This window comes from Dendrobates tinctorius, unplaced genomic scaffold, assembly GCF_039654945.1.
Source record: "Dendrobates tinctorius isolate UK_male_01 unplaced genomic scaffold, ASM3965494v1 ptg000154l, whole genome shotgun sequence".
Classification (NCBI taxonomy): Eukaryota; Metazoa; Chordata; class Amphibia; order Anura; family Dendrobatidae; genus Dendrobates; species Dendrobates tinctorius.
The window spans coordinates 10,322,360-10,347,031 of NW_027361821.1; the positions used below are offsets into that span (position 1 = coordinate 10,322,360).

A 24,672-nucleotide genomic window follows, 5' to 3' on the forward strand; every position below is an offset into this window, starting at 1 on the left:
TCACATCCTCCTGTTTTACAAGTTATTATAATTGACAACAAAGGGAATGTAACACACAATATAATGCCGTATTGTAGAACCAGTTAGCCCTTGGAAACAGACTAATGATTGACTTAAATTCAGTAGCCTAAATAACAGTCCATGAAAAATTTTTTAAATAGTAACTTTACAAGTGCAAAAAGTTGCCCTGAAAAAGTTTAGCATTAAAGTCTGACTTCTTTTATACACATTTCATTGTATTGCACATATAAAAGGTAAAAATTTAGGACAGAGAACAGAACTCTTACCGATAACATACGCAAGCAGCAGTGCTAGTGCTACTGTAATCGCTGTAGCACTCAAGGCCGTACATTTCCAGTTACAACACCGGTATGATTTGTTAAATGTGAAGGCAGGCCGGGAGAAGGTGCTCCTGGGCAGAGGTCTTGGAGGTGGTGAATAGACTGTATTTGAAGTTAGAGGGTAGTTCTGGCTGGCAGCACTGAAGATTGGAGATGTACCAGATCCATGCTTGAAGAGGAAATGCCTGCAAGAATATAAAAAAAGGCTCAAAATGATATAAACATCATCAGTATGCAGTGAGTAGCCACAATAACAATAGCCAAGTGTACTTCATCATGATTTCTTTACTTTCAACATCTTTCATGAACTCCATTTGCAACATACACTAGGTACTTAGTTGTTAAGTACTGTATGACCTCAGAAAGGCAATGAGTTCGGCATTAAGAAAAAACACAAAGTTTTAATGAAAAACTAGCTGAAGAGCCTGGCATTGCCTGGGTATAGTAATTAACTTTAGTTAGTTATAGCAAATTATAATGATTATATATATATATATATATATATATATATATATAAAGGTGAGTGTATAGCCCTGACCACTCTGCATAGCCACACTCACTCTAATATCCCACATCATCCCGTCAGCAAGAGCCACTGGACTACTACCCCTAATATCCCACATCATACCATAAGCAATAGCATTAAGATACCCATGGGACTTATTTATTAAAATTCAGGGCTTTCAACCTATGTCTGCCACATGTTAAACACATATATACATTTCTCTACATCAATCTCTCATATGGAGATATAATTACCCCTGTAAGAGACATACATTTTTAAGCACTCTGCACTTTGCACTTTGCACCTTATAGTTTGTATATTTCTGACAGCCATTTTTAAAGCTCTGCACTTTATTTATGCCCTTGTGCATTTTTTTTACAACTAATAGAGACTTTTTTACAACTAATAGAGACTATTTTTTTTACTGTAGCAGCCTATCCTCAGACAGCCATTTACATAGCAATTTAGATAGACATTTATTACGTTTGGGATTAATTCTTATGATTTATTTAATTTGTGTTGTGCACAGTTATCCAAGAATATACATGTGAATTCACTGTAACGCTATGTTAAATGAGGATGCATATTTAGTGCACCTAACTATTGCACTCTTTTCCCAAAGTTTTGGTCTGAGGGACCTATAGCTGGTAGCTAATTTTTGCATCCATGTATCTCTGTTTTGCGACTTATACAATGAGTGTATTTTTATTGTTTACCAAATAAAATGTTGGTTTTAACAAAATAAAATGTCTTTTTCATCTATATAGTATACACTTCCCCTCTCTTTTTTGTTTGAATTTATTGTTGATAGGAAGTGATTATTAGGCCTCAGTGCATGGTACCACTAATATCCCACATCATCCCGTCAGAGCCACCGGACTACTACCCCTAATATCTCACATTATCCAGTCAGCCAGAGCCACCCGACTATTACCCCTAAAATTCCACATCATCCCATCAGCCAGAGCCACCGGACTACTGCCCCTAATATCCCACATCATCCCGTCAGTCAGAGCCACCGGACTAATGCCCCTAATATCCCACATCATCCCACCAGCCAGAGCCACAGGACTACTACCCTTAATATCCCACATCATCCTGTCAGCCGGAGCCACAGGACTACTACCCCAAATATCCCACATCATCCCGTCAGAGCCACCAGACTACTACCCCTAATATGTCACATCATCCCATCAGAGCCACTGAACTACTATCCCTAATATTCCACATCATCCTGTCAGAGTCACTGTACTACTACCCCTAATATCCCACATCATCCTGTCAGAGCCAACATTGTCAGGTTGGCGCTGTTACACTGAATAAAATGATACCTGGATTGGAGAAATCCGGACTGTGTCTCTTTTTTTAATCTGTGTTTGAATTTTTAAGTTAATGAGGATTCTTCATGCCAGACAAAGAGAATTTCGTGATTCTGGGCTCCCCCCCTGCAGTCTGTGTCAGAGGGTGGTCTGTGTCGGCATGGTAATAAATTGTGTTATTTCTAGCATTACAGAAGGATGATAACACCATAGAAATGATAAGAATAATAGGCCTCAGTTACTATAACTGTCTACAAGGGAAACTGTTGCTCATAGCAACCAATCACAGGTCAGCTTTCATCTTTTAAACAGCTCTGGTGAAATGAAAGATGCTTAGTTGCAGTGCAACCTGTTGTGGTCAAGAAGATGTGCCTATGAAATATATATATTAGATATTTAATATATGTATATATATTTTTTTTTATTAGATTAGCTACATATATATATATATATATAAATATATATATATATTAGATATTTATAATACGGGGCTTTGCATGTGGAGTGAGTGCTGCTATGTGGAGTGGGTGGAGCTTTGTCTAGTGGGCTTGGCTGATACATAAACACACACATACATACTCTCAGCTTTATATATTAGATAGGAGTAAAATAGGGATATTTAAAGACATCACTAATGTCTGACAACACATCATACCTTTTTTTTATTAATGAAATAATCACAAGGTTCCAAAACGGGACTGCTAATCTGCCACCATAAGCTCACGTCTCTTTGCAGAAAACATTAAAGAGCATTAAAACTAGTGATCTATTTCAAGTGTTTATTTCAGTTAATGTTGATGATTAAGGCTTACAGCCATTGAAAATCCAAAAGTCATTATCTCAGCAAGTTAGAATAATTAACAAAAAGCACCTGCAAAGGCTTCCTAAGCATTTAGAAAGGTCCCTCAGTCTGTTTCAGCAGGCTCCACAATCATGGACTTTGACAGATTTCCAGAAGTTAGTCATTGACACACTCCACAAGGAGGGAAAGCCACAAAAGGTCATTGCTAAAGAAGCTGGCTGTTCACAGAGTACTGTATCCAAGCATATTAAAGGCAACCTGTCACCTGTTTTAGCTGCTATAAGATGCGGCCACTGCCTTTCAGGGCTTATCTACAGCATTCTATAATGCTGTAGCTAAGCCCCTTACCTGAAAGATAAGGAAAGTATCTTTTATTATACTCACCTGGGGGTGGTCTGGTCCGATGGGTGCTGCGAGTCTGAGTCCGGCGCCTCCCATATTCTTGCGATGCTGCCCTCCTACTTGCTTCATTGCTCCCCAGCATCACGCTCCTGTGCAGGCATACTTCTCTGCCCTGTTGAGGGCAGAGCAAAGTGCTTCAGTGAGCAGGTGCTGGGGAAGGTCAAGGAGTAAGGGCGCTGACCATGCGCCAGAAACAAATAAGGTGTCACTAATGTTTTTAACACGGCTTGATATGCCGGAATTAAGATTTTTGGGGATTTTAAATTTATGGGTTGGTGTGCTGAATCCATTCCCTCCTTTTTCTACTTTGATGTTTTCACCAGCGGAATGAGCACCCACCCATTTTCTATCCAGGACTCAGCAATTGTTGGATTCAACTTGATAGCGTCTTTAGCTCCACACCTCTCTCTCCTACCCAAGTATTCAGTGCATTTATTGAATATACTTTTCAGTAGGCCAACATTTCAGATTTAAAATTTTTTTTTAAGCTGAGGTTATAAGTATACTAATTTACTGAGCATAAATTACTTTTGAGAAGAGAAGCCAGGTGGATTATGCGTTCTCAAGCGTTGGGGCCGATAGGTTTCAATGATAAATTGGATATGTCTGTGTTTTTGTGAATTTATTTTTGTTCTTTACTTTGGTTAGTTTTGTATGATTTTCAGATAGTTGTAAATCATGTTCTGATTTTATTCTTTTTTTATAATTGCTGTGACATTTAATTATGACTATTTTTGTATGAATGGATGTTAGCAATTATTTAGATTGCAAGTGAGTTAAGCGCTTGTCACACATAGCGACTTACCAGCGATCCTGACAATGATATCAACGTGTCAGGATCGCTGGTAAGTCGCTATGTGATCGCTGGTGAGCTGTCAAACATACAGCTTCACCAGCGATCAGCACAGTGACGCCGCGCACGCGGCATCGCTGTGTTCGTTAGCGCAGATGCCATATTCATGTCAAAAATAGAATTAAAATAAAAAATATTGTTATTCTCACCTTCCGACGTCCCGCGCAGCATTCCCGCCTCTCTCCACGCTCCGGTCCCAGTAATCCTTTGCGAGAATTACCGCGATGACGTCCGTTCTCGCGGGATCGCAAAGGATTACAGGGACTGGAGCGTGGAGAGAGGCAGGAAGACTGCGCGGGACGCCGGAAGGTGAGAATAACAATATTTTACATTTTTTTATTATTTTACAGCTGATCGCTGGTCTCCCGCCTGTCACACACAGCGATGCGTGCTGGCCAGCGGGAGATCAGCGACGAAAAAAATGTCCAGAGGTTTCTTGCAGCGATCAGCGATACCGGCAGGGGGGCCAGTCGCTGATTGCTCTCACACACAGCGATCTCGCTGGTGAGATCGCTGTTGTGTCACAAAAGTTGTGACTCAGCAGCAATCTTGCTAGCGAGATTGCTATGTGTGATGGGGTAGCAGCAAAAAAATTTGATCCTAAAAATTAACTTTTATTCCAATATTTAAAACCTGGATGATACCAGTATAGGGAACAGGGTACAGGATATTTTTAACATACAAAATATGCAATGTATCAGGGCACTACACTCGCCCTAATAGGCCCTAGTGCGTCGCTTCCTTGCCGCGGAGGTTGGCACCCTAATATATGCGATGTGGCGCCCCCGCTCAACGTCGGTGACCCTAATAACACCCTAAAAAACCCTAATCCACGACGAGGATACACAAAAAAACACAAACACACAGAATTCCCGAAAAAATGACCCCTGGTGGAGAGACTATATACTGTCTCTAGGAGTGCACCTATTCTAAAACAGAGTGGTGGGTATATGTCCACCCTAATATCTCGTAGTAAAAAATGCTTATGGTTGCAGCTCAAATAGAAACTTATCTCATAGAAAAAATGCTAAATGCTGCATAGATGACAGACTGTAGCTTTCTATGAAAAAACGTTTACACATAACAGCAATGCGTAGATCAAATCCAAAAGAAGTTCATCAGGAAAAAATATTTGCTGATCTAACATATCCAAAGGACATAATAGTCCTCAAAATACATAATAGACACAATAGTCTCTTTTATAAGCGAGGATGGCAAAGAACACCATTAAATTAATTCATGGGGTAACCCAATGACCCAATATACAAATTGCCATCCATCAGTCTGTCAGCATAAATATTCAAAAAGATACTTATCAGCCATCAGATGATATCGAGCCCAGCCCGACGCGTTTCCCCCTCTTAGATGCTGAGGGTTCATCAGGGGCAAAAGAGCACAAGGGGTCTCATCACCCCAGCCGAATGATCAATGCACACTGCATTGATCATTCGGCTGGGGTGATGAGACCCCTTGTGCTCTTTTGCCCCTGATGAACCCTCAGCATCTAAGAGGGGGAAACGCGTCGGGCTGGGCTCGATATCATCTGATGGCTGATAAGTATCTTTTTGAATATTTATGCTGACAGACTGATGGATGGCAATTTGTATATTGGGTCATTGGGTTACCCCATGAATTAATTTAATGGTGTTCTTTGCCATCCTCGCTTATAAAAGAGACTATTGTGTCTATTATGTATTTTGAGGACTATTATGTCCTTTGGATATGTTAGATCAGCAAATATTTTTTCCTGATGAACTTCTTTTGGATTTGATCTACGCATTGCTGTTATGTGTAAACGTTTTTTCATAGAAAGCTACAGTCTGTCATCTATGCAGCATTTAGCATTTTTTCTATGAGATAAGTTTCTATTTGAGCTGCAACCATAAGCATTTTTTACTACGAGATATTAGGGTGGACATATACCCACCACTCTGTTTTAGAATAGGTGCACTCCTAGAGACAGTATATAGTCTCTCCACCAGGGGTCATTTTTTCGGGAATTCTGTGTGTTTGTGTTTTTTTGTGTATCCTCGTCGTGGATTAGGGTTTTTTAGGGTGTTATTAGGGTCACCGACGTTGAGCGGGGGCGCCACATCACATATATTAGGGTGCCAACCTCCGCGGCAAGGAAGGGACGCACTAGGGCCTATTAGGGCGAGTGTAGTGCCCTGATACATTGCATATTTTGTATGTTAAAAATATCCTGTACCCTGTTCCCTATACTGGTATCATCCAGGTTTTAAATATTGGAATAAAAGTTAATTTTTAGGATCAAATTTTTTTGCTGCTATCTTGGTGTTTTTTTAGAGTATTTGATCCATTATATATTTTTTGAGGTTTTTTATGTGTGATGGGGCCCTTAGAATGGGGGAAGATGTTTGACCTTGCAAGAGGCATATGTACCCAGTCATTTCCCTTGAACTCACAGGACCCGTAGAAGTCCAGGTGCGTGAAACGGCTGTTGTCTGATTATCATCCACTAGTTCTAAATCTTGCCTGCTTGTATGAAGATGTTTTAACACTACACAAATAAAGACTGGATTTTTTAAGAATGGTGAGTGCCACCCTTTTTCTTTCTCTTGAATGACATGCACTGGACTGTTCTTAATGGGTTGGCACCCGTGAGTTCTTGCAATTTAGCTAGAAGCGAGGTTATTGTGTACAGCAGACATATGGCTCTGGAGTGATAGCAGTGCGTTTTTTTTCTTTGTTGGATACTTGCTTTATGGCCATATAAATACATAGTCCTGTAGAGCAGGATATAACAGACAGAAGTCCTAAATGGGGGAACTCCATAATTAAGAAAATGCTTTCTGGATGGACATGGAATGGAGTCGTCGGAATGTCACAATACAGAAGATAATACAGAAAATCTCATAATTGGTTTTCTATTTTGATCAGTTAAGATTCCGGATTTTAAAAAAAAATAGATGAAAGGAATTTAATATGTTTTACATTATCAGTTTTACAATCTCAGCCATAACTGCATACTGTTATGATGTTACTTGATGGCTGGCATAATACTTGTCTTCCTGAAGAAAAAAAAAGTCTGACTCCTAGATAATTAGAACCACCATTATATGATCAAATGGGCAATGGTAAAAATAATCCTTTGGTAACAACATCCTCAGTAATTGCAAATCCAATCTAAAATGAAAGAGGAAAATCTTTGTCTTGAGAATAATATGATAATCACATAATGCAACCATGTATCAGTGAACAGAGGTAGTTTATGACCCCCATATATCATGTTTATAAAAGGTTGAACAAAAGGCATATTCATTCCTGTGAGGAATCAAACGTTGGTAACTTTATAATTAAAAAATTAAGATAAATAATTATCACATTGTAAACTGTTGTACAGCTTGGAGGAGTATTGCTGTGACTAATAAAGGAGTAACTTTGACTTATGAAAAGGTAATTAAGGAGGAAGGTCTGCTGTGACAACAAAATGGACAGTACGGGACATAGTTACCAGCACTGTTAGACTGGTAGAAGTCCACTAAAAGAGAAAACAAGCCAGAGCTCTCCCTGGCAATAGAGTCAGACCAGAGTATAAAACTGGACAAACCCGTACTTGTAAGACAGCTGAAGCTAACTGCTCAAGGAACCTTCTTACAGGAGACACAAGGACATGTTGTCGCTTGGATGTTTCAGGCCATTGAGGCCACTGCCCACTGGGAGAGAGACAGAATCTCAGTTGAAGATGGAGAGAAAGACTGTGGCTGACTGTGCAGTGAAGATGGAAATGCCACAGTGTGCATGAGAGTAAAATTGTGCCAGAAGAAATTCTGGGATTGGAGCGTTGGGCTGAATAATAAAGAGCCTGGCAAAAGATCTTTCTTGCAGGGTGTAGAAGAAAAACACGGAACCCCTGGATTCTTCTGGAATAAATATGGGTAGTACATAGTGGTACAGCTATTTTGAGGCTACACGTTTCAGTACCATACAAGTGCCTTCATCAGGCAATATGTACACAGGAAGAGGTACACATACAGATAGATACACAGGTAAAAAATTTAGGTCAAAGGTCATGAATAAGTCAAAACAAGCATAACATGAATGTTTAAATTCACATAGGTAAATACAGAATATCATTAATCTTTAACACTGGTGGTAAAATGGAGTAAGGCAAGTGTTTTGCATCTTCTATTTAAAAAAAACCCAAAAATAAATTAGCGTTTCGAGAGCATGGGGAGGAGATGATGATTTACATACTTGGTACAGGTAAATGATTGTGTATGTGCGGTAACAAAACATCAGGGGAGAAGCTGACAAACACCTGATGATGTTGTAGTAAGTGTAGGAATTTAGTGAGGGAGCAAATTACTGAGATAAGTGTCTGATGGGTTAACTATTTTAATTTTGGTGTTTGAAGTAGGAGACACTTGTCTTACTCCATTTTACCATCAATGTTAATTATTATTCATATTCTGTAATTACCTATATGAATTTCAACATTTATTCTCTGTTTTAACTTATTCATAACCTTTGACATATAATGTAATTTCCCTCACATTTTTATCTGTGCATATATACAGGTGCATCTCACAATGTTAGAATATCATCAAAAAGTTTCAGTTCTTCAATACAAAAAATGAAAATCATATATTATATAGAGTCATTACAAACAGAGTGATCTATTCAAGTGTTTATTTCTGTTAATGTTGATGATTATGGCTTACAGCCAATGAAAACCCAAAAGTCATTATCTCAGTAAATTAGAATACTTTATAACACCAGCTTGAAAAAGGATTTTAAAATCCGAAATGTTGGCCTACTGAAATGTATGTTCAGTAAATGCACTCAATACTTGGTCGAGGCTCTTTTTTCATCAATTACTGTATCAATTCGGTGTGGCATGGAGGCGATCAGCCTGCGGCACTGCTGAGGTGTTATGGAAGCCCAGGTTGCTTTTATATGAGGTAAATTGGTGTGCACTCAGGTTTATAAAAGCAAGGTGCTGGTGCTATGGACTATGCAAGTCCCTGATTCAAGAAAGTCATAATTCACCGCACACTCTGGTAGTTGGCTTGCAAAAATTGGTAATAGATTATTCCAAAAGAGAAAAATCAGGGAATACAGAAAAGCCAGCAAAATTTTAATTTCATAATAATACAAGACCCTCCTGGGTCTTAGTCATGGAGTTGCTTGGTTATATGTAAAAAGCATATGCAAAGCAGAAAAGAAGTGGGGTCCCTGAGAAAGTCCACAAAATTCTAACATAGGTGGCAGTCAGGGTTGTGGAGGACCTTCATGTGTAGTGTTAGTCAAGCACCGCTCCTGCACCTTGCTGGCAATGCTGATGCTGTGCCTCGGACCACTGAGCAGCAGTCCAGTTCTTTTTCTCCTTGGCCCAGGTAAGACGCTTCTGGCGTTGTCTTTTGGTCATGAGTGGCTTGACACAAGGAATGCGACACTTGTAGCCTATGTCCTTGATACATCTTTGTGTGATGGCTCTTGAAGCAATGACTCCAGCAGCAGTCCACTCATTGTGAATCTCCCCAAATTTTATTTATGGCCTTTTCTTAACAATCCTTTCAAGACTGCGGTTATCCCGGTTGCTTGTGCACCTTTTTCTACCACACTTTTTTTATTCCACTCAACTTTCCATTAATATGCTTGGATACAACACTCAGTGAGCAGCCAGCTTCTTTACCAATGATCTTTTGTGGCTTACCCTCCTTGTGGAGCGTGTCAATGACTGCCTTCTGGACATCTGTCAAGTCAGCAGTCTTCCCCATCATTGTGGAGCCTACTGAAACAGAATAAGGGACCTTTCTAAATGCTTAGGAATCTTTTGCTGGTGTTTTTTTGTTAATTATTCTAATTTACTGAGATAATGACTTTTAGGTTATTTATTGGCTGTAAGCCATAATCATCAACATTAACATAAATAAACACTTGAAATAGATCACACTGTTATTTCATTTCTTCAAGACAAAAAAGTAAAACTCATATATAGAGTCATTACTCTATATATAAGTTTCACTTTTTTGTCTTGAAGAAATGAAATAAATTAACTTTTTGATGATATTCTAATTTTGCGAGAAGCACTTGTATGTATCTGTACTTCGTTAGTACGGTACAGTGCTGAAATACGTAGCTTTAGTAAAGTGAATGTACCTAAACCCATGAGCCATCTTTTTTCCAGCAATGCCCAATAGTTACTTGTTCTTCCTCTACAACCTGCATTACTCATTGAGATTGCTATCTTGTATAACAGGAACAAGGAGGAGCAACAGCTGATTCAATCTTGACAAGTTCTCAGACAGAGTTGTGCCTGCTGTAAGCACATCTTGCTAAGCTGAACAGCTCCACTTATTCCCATTGTTGGTACATTTGCCAAAAACCTATACACTATAGAGCACCACTTTTTTTTTTATTTCTCTGTTAGATAAAAGATCAAACTTGCAAACTGGAATTAATGTTCAGGTCTGTACCTATTGCCAAAGTAAAGTAAAAGTAATACTTTTTCCCACGAGTCTGAATAATAATAACTTTATTTATGTAGCACCAACATACTCCATGGCACTTAATTAAGCGGGGGCATGTACAGACAATAAAGACAATGCAAAGTAACACATAATTCAACAGTTACAGGAGGAGTGAGAGTCCTGCTCAGAAGCTACAATCTATAAGGAAGTGGGGGGACACAATAGGTAGAAAATGCTTGTTATATATGGTCTAGCCATCATTATTATAAATAGGGCATTTCAAATAAGCTGCATGAACTGGTCTTCAGCCAGTATCTGTCTATTGGGAGCGTTGAGGATGAACAGATGGATGAAAAGGAGGGATCAGATTCTGAGGAAAATTTAGAAAGAGAGAACAGGGGAGAGTTAGGTTTGTGAAGTGATGTCATAAGCTTGCCTAAAGAGATGTGCTTTTCTAGCACACTTAAAAATATGGAAGTTAGGCATTAGTCCGATCATCCGGGGTAGTGCATTCCCAAAAAATTATCACAGCACGAGAAAAGTCTTGGAAAAGGAGATGGGAGGTTTGGATTATGGAGGGTGTTAAGGGCCTGTTACACATAGCGATATCGCTAGCAATATCGCTGCAACGAAACTGGTTATGTGATGTAGCAGCGATATTGCTAGCGATATCGCTAGCGATATCGCTACATGTGATACTTACCTCCGACCGGCTCCCCCGCTGCTCATCGCTGGTCGCGCAAAAACGTCCTGGACCATTTCTCGTTGGGCGCTTCCTGCTGGGCTTCCTGTGGCGCCGACGAGCGATGCGTGGACGCGGGCGGGAGGACGTCAGGATCGCCGCATCTGACAGGTAAGTAGTGACCCCCGACCCCTGCTATGTCATTGGTGAGAACTGCCTGTGTAGCAGCTCACTAGCGACCACTTAGCGATGCACCAGCGATCCAAATCGTTGTCGGGATCGCTGGTGCATCGCTAAGTGTAACGGTACCCTTAGTCTTAGATCAATGGTGTAGTGGAGAGCACCGGTATGGTGATAGACAAATGAGAGAGATAAGTTTGTGGTTGGAAAAGATAAGTTTGTATTGTTCTCTGTTGCGAATGTGCAACTAGTGCAATAAATAACAAAAAGGAGGGGTCAATAAAGCGGCTGGCCAGAAATGCAACCTGTTAAAATATCCATCCTAGAGTTCAGCCCAGCACTTGTCACATCCCGTACAAACAATATTCACCTGCTACAGTTTTGTGTACTACACACAACTATAAGTGAAGCAAATTTGGAAAAATTGTTAATGCCTAGTTCAGTTATTTTAACAGTTTTCACAGAGGTGGATCATGCACAGACCTGGGGCAAACAAACAACATGAGGAACGATTAATGAGTTGGAGCTTTGCCAAATGCAAATCTCAAAAAAGAACCTTAAGGCACAATCGAATAAACTGAAAATGTTATTTTGTATTCCATTGTAATTACATTGCATTTCAGCTCAGAACAGGAGTAGCTGTCAGGTAAAAATTGAATACAGAGACTGAAATGCATAAATGTCAAGTACTGGAATTTTAAAGGAAATCTGTCAGAAGGATTAACTCTCCTGCAGTTCTCACAGCTCTGCTGTATTTCAACCCTGGCTGCCTGTGAGATGGAAGCTAAAGCTGCTGATGTGTCAGATATAATCACACACAGCTCTGCAGTGGGATCAGGAGAGCAGAAAGTGTCAGCCATTAAATATCACACAGGTAACTCCCCCTTTTATCTAAAATAATCTCTGGAGGCAGATTCTCATGCAGATCAGTGTCAGACCCATAGATCTTAACAGCTCATCAAAATGCACAAATTCACATACTTTGAAGGTAGAAATGGGCCCCCTTACCTTTTTGACCACTATGCAGTTGAACAGGTTGCACCAATGATATGTCCGCCCAGGTTTAAAGGGAACCTGTCAGCAGGTTTTTGCTACCTCATCATAAAGAAGCATGATGTAGGCAAAGAGACCCTGAATCCAACTATGTATCACTTAGTTTAATGGGTGCAGCAGTTCTGACAAAGATTTTTTTTAATTTAGCAATGCAGCAGAGCTGAGGAAGTTACCCTGCATCTACCAAGCTCTGTATCTACAGACAGGGAGATGCTTATCACAGTGGGGGCAGAGGCATGCTTCTGTAGTCCTGACAATGATAATCACAAGTTGATAAAACCTTTGCCGTAAGTAAACAACAGCACGCAGCCTAATATGTGACAGATCGTTAAATTCTGTGTTTTAACTCCTACCGCATGCTGCCCTCAGGTTACATAATAAAAACCTGCTGACAGATTCCCTTTAACCCCTTTCTGACCGCTGATGGGATATAAACAGCTGACATGTGTCCGCAATAGTGATTCCGCTTGCGCCTATTAACTAGTTAAATCCCGCTGTCAAACGCTGACAGCGGGCATTTAACTACTGCTTCCGGGTGCCGGGCCGGAAGTGAGCGCATCGCCATCGCCAACCCCTATCACGTGATTGGGGGTCGGTGACACATTGCCTTGACAACCAGAGGTCTCATAGAAACCTCTATGGTTGATGCAGGCACATTGCTATGAGTGCCACCCGGTGGTCGGCACTCATAGCAATGCAGTAAATCTGCTACATATGGGCGATCTGCTCATCGCCCATATGTAGCAGAGTCGAACAAGTATGGCATGCTTCCAGCCTCCAATGAAGACGATTGAAGCATGCCAAAAGTAAATAAAGTGTTTAAAAATTTAAAAATATAAAAAAAAACTAAAAGTTCAAATCACCCTCCTTTTGACCCAATCAAAATAATAATAATAATAAAAAAAAAAAAAAAATCAGACATACACATATTTGGTATCGCCGCATTCAGAATCGCCCGATCTATCAATGAAAAAAAGCATTAATCCGATCGCTAGATGGCGTAGCGAAAAAAAAATCAAAACGCCAGAATTACTTTTTTTGGTTGCCGCGACATTGCATTAAAATGCAATAATGGGCGATCAAAAGAACATATTTGCACCAAAGTGGTATCATTAAAAATGTCTCCTCGGCCCGCAAAACATAAGCCCTCACCCAACCCCAGATCACGAAAAATGGAGACGTTACAGGTCTCGGAATATTGCGCTTTTTTAAGCAAACTTTGGAATTTTTTTTCACCACTTAGATAAAAGAGAACCTAGACATGTTTGGTGTCTATGAACTCGTAATGACCTGGAGAATCATAATGGCAGGTCAATTTAAGCATTTAGTGAACTTAGCAAAAAAAAGGCAAGCAAAACACAAGAGTGGGACTTCACTTTTTTGGCAACTTCACCGCACTTGGAATTTTTTTCCTGTTTTCAAGTACACGACATGCTAAAACCAATGGTGTTGTTCAAAAGTACAACTTGTCCCGCAAAAAATAAGCCCTCACATAGCCATATTGATGGAAAAATTAAAAAGTGATGGCTCTGGAAAGAAGGGGAGCAAAAAATGAAAACGAAAAATCGAAAAAAGCTCGGGTCTTGAAGGGGTTAATGATTACTCTCAATGGTTCGTGCTTTGGTTGGAGATCCCTTACAAATGCTTACACTGAATGACCTTTTCGCGCTAATATCTAAACCTTAATACCTAAAATATGTTGTTTAATATTTTGACTGTTCTCTTGCAATATACAGTTAAAACTCACCCCAGCTTTTTGACAAGTCACATAAAATTGGGACTGTTTGAGATTTACAATAGGGCACAGAAATAATAGGAGTCGAGCTGGGGTAGGCAGCGATGTTTAAAATGTAATTTACAAGAATAGGAGTTATATTCGTCGCACGGTATATGAAATGCCAAGCAAGCTGTAATGAATAGTGCAACCTACTGTGAACTGCTCAAACCTTACTTTTTTTTCTTTTTAACATATTGTGAAGAATTGGATCGGCTAAACTTTTCTGAGAAAAAGAAGAAGAAAGAAGAAAAAGGTGATTTCCAGAGAATTTTCTATTTTCTACATAAAGCGTAGTACTGCGAGTCCTGCCTCTTAGTTCATTTCAAAGGAGTCACCAGTCACTTAATGTAGATATATAGTCCTCCAGTCTAGTGTCTGCTATCCAATATTTCTGTAAATGCACTAAGGTTAATGAGATGCCAACTGACACGTACATTTAATCCACCATCCAGCTTTAAAAAGCAAATTTATTGAATTTTTTCTTTCTTAATGGGAAAGTCTTACATGTGGGATATTGATTGAAAGCTGTGGTGCTTGCTGGGTTTCACAAGGAGCATGGCTGGAAGCAGAGCAATGCTGACATAACCGAAACGTATTATTAAAGAGAACTAATAATCAATTGTGTGAAATCATTTTCATTGTTTCCCTGGTTGAGTCAAATACACAGATGATACATAAGCAATAACCATGCAGGGCGCACTGGAAATTATTCTAACCTTCATGTCTATATGTCTGTCAAACTTGACATTTTGATGGATCATTCATATAATATATATATATTACTGCATTTACGGAATTTTACTGCTTATGAGTTTGGGAAATGGGACGTGAAGTCAAAAGTCTAAAGCTTCCAGCTGTCAGTGCTCAGGTTTTCTCAATTTCCATTCTTCCACTTGCGTGCCCACCTCTCCAATCCACGATAGAAGGAATGGAAACAAATACAAAAGTGTCATTGTCAAATATTGCAATGTTAAATGTAACAGAAACCATAATGTCCTTGTTCCAGGCAACGTAAGGTCAGATCGGGCAAAGGTAAGCTCTGGAGCAACAAATGACTTACTGGCATATGTCATAAATATGCTATAAATAAGGAATATAAAACCCTTAGAATAGCAGTTCACATTAAGACATTCATTAGTCTTAAAATAGTATAATTTATGCTCTGCGCACATTACATCCAAGTAGGGATGAGCAAATACATTTGTATCTAATTGGATACTACTCAAATTTTATAAAAATCTAAATTTTTCCACTGGCCACAATTTTTCTGAATTGTAAAAGGCCATTATAGCTGGAACAATGTGATAACATTGAGGCTAAGTGCCCACGTTGCAGAAATGCTGCAGAAATGTCCACAGCATTTCTGTAACTCCCTGTCGCGGGTAAAATGCATGCGGAATTCGCATGCATTTTCCACAAAACGCAAGTGTTTTGCAAGCATTTTTAGCTTGCAGAATGCTTGCGCTTTCCAAGCGATTTGAAGCACTGCTCATTAAAGTGATTGACAGGTTGGTCACATTTGTCAAGCATAGTGCTTGAAAAGTGTGACCAACTTTTTACTATTGATGCTGCCTATGCAGCATCAGTAGTAAAAGATAGGATGTTAAAAATTTTTTAAAAAAATGGTTATTCTCACCTTCTGATAGCCCCCAATCTCCTCAGCGGCACTCTCGGTATGTTCCGTTCCCAGGAATTCTTTGCGCGAAGGACCTTTTGTGACGTCATGCTCGCGAAATCGTGACGTCATGTCAGGTGATTCGCACAATGCATCCCTGGGAATGGAAGATGCTGGCAGCATGGCTGAGAGGCTGGAGGACTCTGGGGGCCATCAGAGGGTGAGTATATCCCAATATTTTATTTTAATTCTATTTTTAACAGGATTATGGTACCCAGGGCCTGGAGGAGAGTCTGCTCTCCTCCAGACCCTAGGTACCATCCGCACATGAAGCACTCACTTCACGCATGGTGGGCATAGCCACATGCGTAAAGTGAGCATTTCAATGCAATCCTATGGTGGCAGAATCGCCAAGATTCCGCAGAAATAATTAACATGCTGCATATTTTACTGCTATGTGATTCCACAGCGGGAAAATTCACAGCATGGACACAGCAATTGCGGAATCCCATAGGGTTGCATGGGAATGCGTTTTATAAGCATTTCCACTGTGCAAAAACACTGCGGAAGTGCTTAAGAAATGCAACATGGGCACACAGCCTAAAACTTATATATTAAAAGTTATGTATAAAAACAACTGAGGTAGTATAAAAATGAAGACACCTCAATTTTTCATAAATATGGTTAAATGAACAGACAGCTACAGTGGTGAACAAAATATCAGTAACAAAGATAGAGATGTGAATAGAGACTCCACAATTATGCCTAGAGATGTCAGTGGTCACAAACAATGCATATAAAATACAAGGAGAAATATCATTATGTCACAGTGGTGTGGGATTAAAAAATGGAAACCTCTCACTCAAGTGTGTGCAGTCCTCAAGGTGAATAGAGAGTTCTTCATCCGATGAATAAAAGGACAAATCCTCATCAGGTCTGAAATGGGCAAAGACCGGAGTATAAGCACTAGTATGCACTATGGGTCAATACAGTGGTCCTGGGTGTCCCATGACTCCCGCCCTTACAAGTCCACAGTTTTCTCTAAGCTGAATTTTCCCTAAATAGCCCTGCGTGTCTACCGACGCGTTTCTCCTAATAGGTCTTCAGGGGAGCACATGTGCACACATCATTAGGAATGATAAAGTCTAAATGTCCACTGCCCACCCTGCTAGTTGTCAGAATGGTGTGGTCATACTGTTCTGTGTTTTATATACGTTGCTTGTGACCACTGTCATTTCTAGGCATATTTGTGGAGTCTCTCTTCACAGTTGGTTTTTACCCATGTATATTATAAGTTAAATTTTAATATTCTCAATTTTTTGAATGTTTATAAAAATGAACATTAAACTTTTTTCACAAAAAAATTACTTCAGGTTCAATTTTTTTATTTTACCAAGGGTAACAGGAGAAATTGGACTGGAAAAGTTATTGTGCAATTTGTCCTGAGTACGCCGATAGCTGATATGTGGGGGGGAACCACTATTTGGGTGCATGGCAGAGATCGGAAGGGAAGGAGCGCCGTTTGACTTTTTCACTGCAAAATTGGCTGGAATTCAGATCAGATGCCATGTCAAGTTTGGAGAGCTCCTGATGTGCCTAAACAGTGGAAAATCCCCACAAGTGACCCCATTTTGGAAACTAGACCCCCCAGGGAACTTATCTAGATATGTGGTGAGCACTTTGAACCCCCAAGGGCTTCACAGAAGTTTATAACATACAACTGCACAATTAAAAAATCATATTTTTTCCACAAAAATGATCTTTTCACCCCCAATTGTTATTTTCCCAAGAGTAACAGGACCCCAAAAGTTATTGTGCAATTTGTCTGGAGTACACTGATACCCCAAATGTGGGGGTAAACCACTATTTGGGCACATGGCAGAGCTCAGAAGGGAAGCAGCGCCATTTGATATTTTTGGCTGGAATTGAGATCGGACGCCAAGTCGCATTTGGAAAGCCCCTAATGTGTCAAAACAGTGGAAACCGCCCATTTCTAACTCCAACCCTAACCCCAACACACCCCTAGCCCTATCCCTAGCCCTAATGGGAAAATGGAAATAAATACATTTTTTTATTTTATTATTTTTCCCTAACTAAGGGGGTGATAAAGGGGGGTTTGATTTACTATTTATAGCTGTTTTTTATTTTTGGCAGCTGTCACACGCTAAAAGACGCTTTTTATTGTAAAAATAGTTTATGCATCACCAGATTTTGAGAGCTATAATTTTTCCATATTTTGACCAACCAAGTCACGTGAGGTCTTATTTTTGCGGGACGAGTTGGCGTTTTTATTGGTACCATTTTCGGGCACGTGACATTTTTTGATCGCTTTTTATTCCGATTTTTGGGATGCGGAATTAACAAAAACCAGCATTTCATGAATTTCTTTTGGGGGGTGCGTTTACACCGTTCCGTGTGCGGTAAAATTGATAAGGCGGTTTTATTCTTTGGGTCAGTACAGTTACAGCAATACTTCATTTATGTCTTTTTTTATGTTTTGGCGCTTTTATGCAATGAAAACAATTTTATACCAAAAATAATTATTTTTGCATCGCTTTATTCTGCAACCTATAACTTTTTTATTTTTTCGCTGATGATGCTGTGTGGTGGCTCGTTTTTTGCGGGACAAGATGACGTTTTCAGCGGTACCGTGTTTATTTATATCCGTCTTTTTGATCGCACGTTATTGCACTTTTTGTTCGGCGGTATGATGATAAAGCTTTATTTTTTGCTTCGTTTTTTATTTTTATTTTTTAAGGGGTTCAATAAAGGGGTTAACTAGAGGAACAGTTTTATAGGGCGGGTCATTATGGATGCGGCGATACCAAATTTGTGTACTTTTATTTATTTATTTTTTTTCAAAAAATGAATTTATTAGGGAATATTTTTTTTTAAATTTATTTAGCGATTTTTTTATAAATTATTTTTACACTTTTTTTAAATTTTATTACAATGTCCCAGGGGGGACATCACTGTCATGTGACAGATCGCTGATCTGTCACATCACAGATCGCTGTCACAGGCAGTGCTGCAGGTTTCCTCATACCGGCGCTTTGCAGGCATGAGGAAGCCACCTCCATGCAGGCCCCTGAAAGTCCCCGCCGCCAATTTTGGATTCGGGGACCTGCAAGGAAGGAGACCCCCCACAACAGCGCTGCACATTGTGCTGCTGCGGGGGTCTCAGGGAAGCACGGAGGGAGCGCCCTCCCTCCCGATGCTTCCCTAAACCCCTGGTACACTGCGATCGTGTTTGATCGCAGTGTACCAGGGGTTAACGTGTCAGGGCTGACACCCAGCCGCGATCAGCTGCGCTCTCCCTGTGAGCGCAGCTGATCGCGCTAGACGTACTAATCCGTCCTTGGGACTTAGGTCCCAGGTCACATGGATGGAATAGTATGTCTAATGTAGGAAAGGGGTTAAAGACTATGAGTGTTGTGTCCGTTCTATGGTTTATATTTTTTTCTGTTGGTTTTTAGATACGTTTGAAGACCTTCCATCAGGGACACAGCAGATTTTTCTGGAGAATTAAAAGAAAAAATTAGGAAACTTCCAGATTTTAAAGGAACCCCCCTATTTTCTTTCATGTTTTCTAAAATAGGCTAATGACTGCAGACTGTAATAATTCATCTCCATTAACTCTCCTTTGTGTGCAATGCAGAGAAGACTGACTTTTCAAATGTATTCGAATATGATTAAAATATCTTTTGAAACTGGAGTAGGGTACTGTTATATGACAAAGGGGAAAAATTTGTCGTAAGGACACGACTTGACAAATCATGAGTAATATGATTGAATCTAACCATCAACATGGAGTTTAATATATGTTCTTACTGTTTTTGTTCAAGTTACTTCTGCTTTTCTACTATTTTCCAAAAAGTGCTTAAAGTTTCATTGGTGTTCAAACAAAATTAGATAGGGAGATCCACTGGTATATTGGGAACATGGATTGATATGAGTGAGAGCAATATCGTTGGCACTATAAACATGCCACAAAGCACTAACATCCCTTTCAGTAGTAGCAACCTCCTGTACAATAATGTATTTTCTTACAGAAAAAATAAGAATAGAGTGAAAGAGTAGCCTGAGGCACAGATAAAAGTCCATATGGGAATAACATGTGATGCTGTAACTTAGTAAGGCAATTTTTAGACTAAGGTGGGATCAAAGGTTTTCTGTGGCTGCACTATATCAGAGGAAAGCCTTTACAATGTAGAGGACAGTCTCACGACATTCTCTCTCTAATGAGCATACAAAACATCGGGTATACTCCTATACTTTAGCTCCATCTAACAAATCCCAACAATAATGTTAGCAATCCTAGAAAAAGAATCAATACAAGCTGGCAACTCTAAAACAATAGGAACAAAGCATAGCATGATGTTACAATGAAGCCAAACAAATGACTTTCTTCATGGATGCTACAATGTCTACATTTTTTTTCTTTAGATGCCGTCACTGATCTTTCAAGCATTTCTCTTTAATCCAACTGCTTTATACATTGAAATACCGATAAAGCTACATAAAAAGTAGTCTATATACCAAACAGAAATGTGTGATGTTTGTAGGATCAGTATAATTGTTTGCTTAGAAGCATACATTTCTCCACGAGTGAATTATGTGATCACAGTTTTTCTGAAAATAATTTAATTCAATGTGACTATAATTCTAATCTTAAAATAAATATTATTCTAGGCTAGAATTCTTGATCAGAATGCCCAGTGGCATGAAAGAGATTGAAACTTCTTTCAAAATCATATTCCAGAAAGCATGTCTGCTTGGCTCTGTGAGCAGAGACTGTAAGGTCTTTCCAGCCTACAGGCCAGGCCTCGGGCACTTCCAAGTGCCCACAGGGAGGTCCTAGAGAAATGGAGAAGTTTGATTAATTTCTGGATATTATAAGTAAAAAAAATGAGCTTTTCTTCTTTTAGTTTCTCTTGTAATAATTATTTGAGTGTTAAGCCTTTGGTTTTTAATTGAACGTGTGCAAATTTATTTTCTTTATTTAAAGGCTTGGTGTGTGTTAAGAAAAAAAACAACTAAAGTCAACGATAATTATCTCTATTTCCCTAAAGAAGCCTCTTTGTTCCTGCCTCCAATCTAAGTTGTCATGACGATATTATGTGACCATTAGTTTAAAGTCTGTCAGAGGCCATAGGCTCAAAAAGGCTACCTGGGATAGATTTGGCGCCACTCAGTCTGGTAGAATCCAAAGGACCCTTAACTTTCGCTCTTTGACCCCTCTTCAGGGATCTGGTCTTGCAACAGGGTCCATTGGATTGCCTCCATAGAAGGGCTGCTGGCTAGAAGAGTGAGCCAGAAATGAAAGAAGTCAAAACTGCTAGGTCAGAACCAGCAGGGCAGTCAAGTTACAAAATCAGAATTGTCCAGAAACAGGCAACAGGAATTCAAACAAGCAAGTAGGAGCATATTGTACAATACAGAGCAAGAGAAAAATTTAACTGGCAGCGAGTTTCAGAGTATCAGGGGTTTAAATAGATGACAAAACTGGCCAGCACTCACAGAAAGGAGCCAGTAATAAACCCCATGGTTTCCTGGCTGAGCAGCACAAAAAAACGTAATAATTACAAAGGGCTGGTATGTTCACTGCCCTTCATTGTACATTACAAAAGCGTGGCACATCCCAGCAAATAAAGTGGAAAAAGAGGAGCTAGGTACTGGCCCAGATATTGCATGTAGTCAATCATCAGTCTCATGTTGTCGTGACTTCGGCATGACCTATGAAAACATGCTCTGATCATGAAGTTGTCACTGCAAGCATGTTACAAGGATGAGGGGTAGCAGTGATGTGCCACTGAAGTGACAGAGATAAAGTCTAACTTCATAATTTATACAGTAAGGAAACCCTTGCATAGCAATAAAATGTAGAAAACTCAAGCTTTTCTTTGTGAGATATTGCTTTACCAAAACACTAAGTCATTCACTTTTAATCAGCCCTACAACCACTGTGGTGCCATTATAAAGGTTTTAAAGAGTACCTGTCACTTTAAAGCACCATGTCAGGGATACGATATTTGTCAGGACCTTTCTAATCCCACAAATCCCTGATATCACAGACTGAGAGGGTGATCTTTGGGGCGCCCAGCTATCTGCTGCCCCCTATCATCCGGACAATTACAAGATTGTCCGACGATCAATGAAGAAGACCATAACCTGTTCGCACTACTAGGCCGGCTATCGGAAAGTTAACTGTGAGTGTGCGGTATATACACCTCTGGATTCCAACTCATGTAATATGTGTACACACCAAGGTTAAGGTCAAAGCTAACGCTCAGATGCCCCCAGTCTACTCACTGCCACCACTAAACTTTTTCGGTCTATTAGACACCATTAACGGTAGCTTTCACTTCGAGATGTAGTTTACAGAACAGAAAGAACAGAACTATTAAATTTTACATTTAATCCAAAGGGAGGCAGTGTTTGTGAAAAATGTACAAGGAACACAAAGCAATACAGCATAAACAGTTTCATAAAATAAAAGGGATTAATAGGAGAACTTACTACACTGATCGCAGGGACGATTCAGTTTAGCCGAAAGAGAGCACTTCAATTTGACTGTCGATAAACAGGGCTCCTGCATACATACATATACGATATGCAGCTTTCTGCACGAACACTGATGATAACTCTCGCATCAGCTATTGATGCAGCCGCCCCTCTTGTTCATGGAAGAGTGCAACGTATCAACAGACAACCCTAAAAAGCTCCGGCAAGTATCCAGGGTTGCACAGCGGCGTTGGAAGAAAACAAATTCACAAGACGATTTCACTGCATTCAAACAGGTAACATTCGCTTTCAAATCTGTCCTCTCCTCTGCTAAACAGGCCTACTTCACAACCCTCATATCTTTTTGGAAAAAACAAAGTTGGATCCAAAATGGCCGACTTTAAAAAGGCCACCATGGTTACCACCCATCTTGAAAAGTTTTCCCCCTCCAATATACTAATGTACCCCAAACAGGAAGTTGATATCACTAACCATTCCCTTTTTATTTAGGTGTATCCATATCAATGGCCCACCCTGTAGATTTTCCATGATTTCTGTTATATTTGGGGGTTTGTAACAGACCTCATTAAGAATTTTGTTACTATTTTTCCCTTCATGTATTTCGACCCATATGGACACGACATCCTCATTCCCTTCACTAATATCCTCCCTTAAAGTGGACTTTAGACAAGACTTTACGTAAAGACAAACCTCTCCTCCTCTCCCATTTTTATGATCCTTTCTAAACAGACTGTAACCCTGCAAGTTAACTGCCCAGTCATAGCTTTCATCTAACCATGTCTCGGTTATTCCCACTATGTCATATTTACCTGTAGATATTTCTGCTTCTAGTTCTTCCAACGTGTTTGTCATGATTTTGGTGTTTGCTAGCATGCGGCTTAGAGGATTTTGTTTTGTTCCAATCTCCCCCTGTGGATTGTTTTAGAAATTTTTTTACCTCAAATGTGAGTATGTTGTCTTCGGTCTTCTTTACCGCATCTCACATCCTTCATCAGTATAATTTCAGGCTTCATGTTCGAGTCTAATGTTTTTCTTTCCATCCTCTCTTCATTTGGTTTAACGCCCTCCTGATGAGTGTAGTGATGCTTCTGGCAAATTTGTGTTTCCCAGGTTTGTTGAGGTGTAATCTGTATCTGGCGAGGAGTACGTTGTACAGGTAATTCACACCGTGGTCCAGGAATCTGAATCCTTATTGACTGCACCATCATCTTAACCAGTTGTTCGTATCAAGGATCCTGTTCTTGGATAAGGTGTTATCCGAGAACATTTGTGTGCTAATAGAGTACCATTGATGTCCTCGAATACTATGTTCAAGTTGCTTTGGCTGCATATCTCACGGCTGTTTAACAGTTACAACTCATGCAAGGATTGCCTGTATGTTACACTGTTATGAATGAGTCACCGTAGGAGGCAAAAACAGAAATACTAGCTAAGTCCAGAAAACCAGAGAAGTTGGCAGCTATCGGATTGCAGACCCCTGAACCTATCAACAACAACTAGCAGTAGCCGTGGGGGGTTCCTACGGTGCCCTAGACCCCTTGATCACAGCCGGAGAACTAAATAGCCTAAAGACAGAAAGGGAAATCTAAACTGCCCCAGAGCAGACCCCAAAGCAATAGGCAGCCCCCAACATATAATGACGGTGAAGCAAGATGAAAAAACACTCACACAGATAGAAAGATAGGCTGAGCAAATGATGGGGCCCAAGCTAACTAAATAGGACAGGAAAGAAAAGCTGCTGTCTGCAATCAGCCAAAACCCTATCAAAACAAGAGCCAACAGACTGATAGGGAAAAAAGCCCTGAAGACGCTAGGCTTCAAAAAGACTATATCAGTACTCAGGTATTTTCTGAAGACAGAGCAAAAAGGAATTCAGCTCACCCCAGCCGGGAATGGCAGAAATCCAGAAAAACAGGGCAAAACAAAACCAAAACACAAATGCAAAAACAGAGCAGAAAACTTAGCTTTTGAGGAGCAGGAATCAGACTGGTCTCCTAGAATACCTCAGAGAAATCACCAGCCAGGCAGAAGGGCGTCGGCTGCCTTATATCCAGTCAGCAATTCCAGTCACCAAGTCATCATCATCCTGCTCAGGTGCTTGGTAATCAGCCTCACTACCTTCCTTCACCAGAAGAGGGAGTTCATCAGACCTCAATGGTGAAGGGGAAAATGAACTCACAA

At 40.0% G+C, this 24,672-nt stretch overlaps 1 protein-coding gene across 8 annotated transcripts in view; it reads right to left on the reverse strand.

Moving 5' to 3' along the window:
• TENM1 (teneurin transmembrane protein 1) overlaps positions 1-24,672 on the reverse strand; it is a 1,357,925-nt gene that overhangs the window by 553,327 nt on the left and 779,926 nt on the right. For all 8 annotated transcript variants that reach the window (XM_073547613.1, XM_073547619.1, XM_073547618.1 and 5 more), the window contains one exon: positions 288-526. In XM_073547613.1, coding sequence (XP_073403714.1) covers positions 288-526 — 239 coding nt within the window. The remainder of the gene's footprint in view (positions 1-287; positions 527-24,672) is intronic.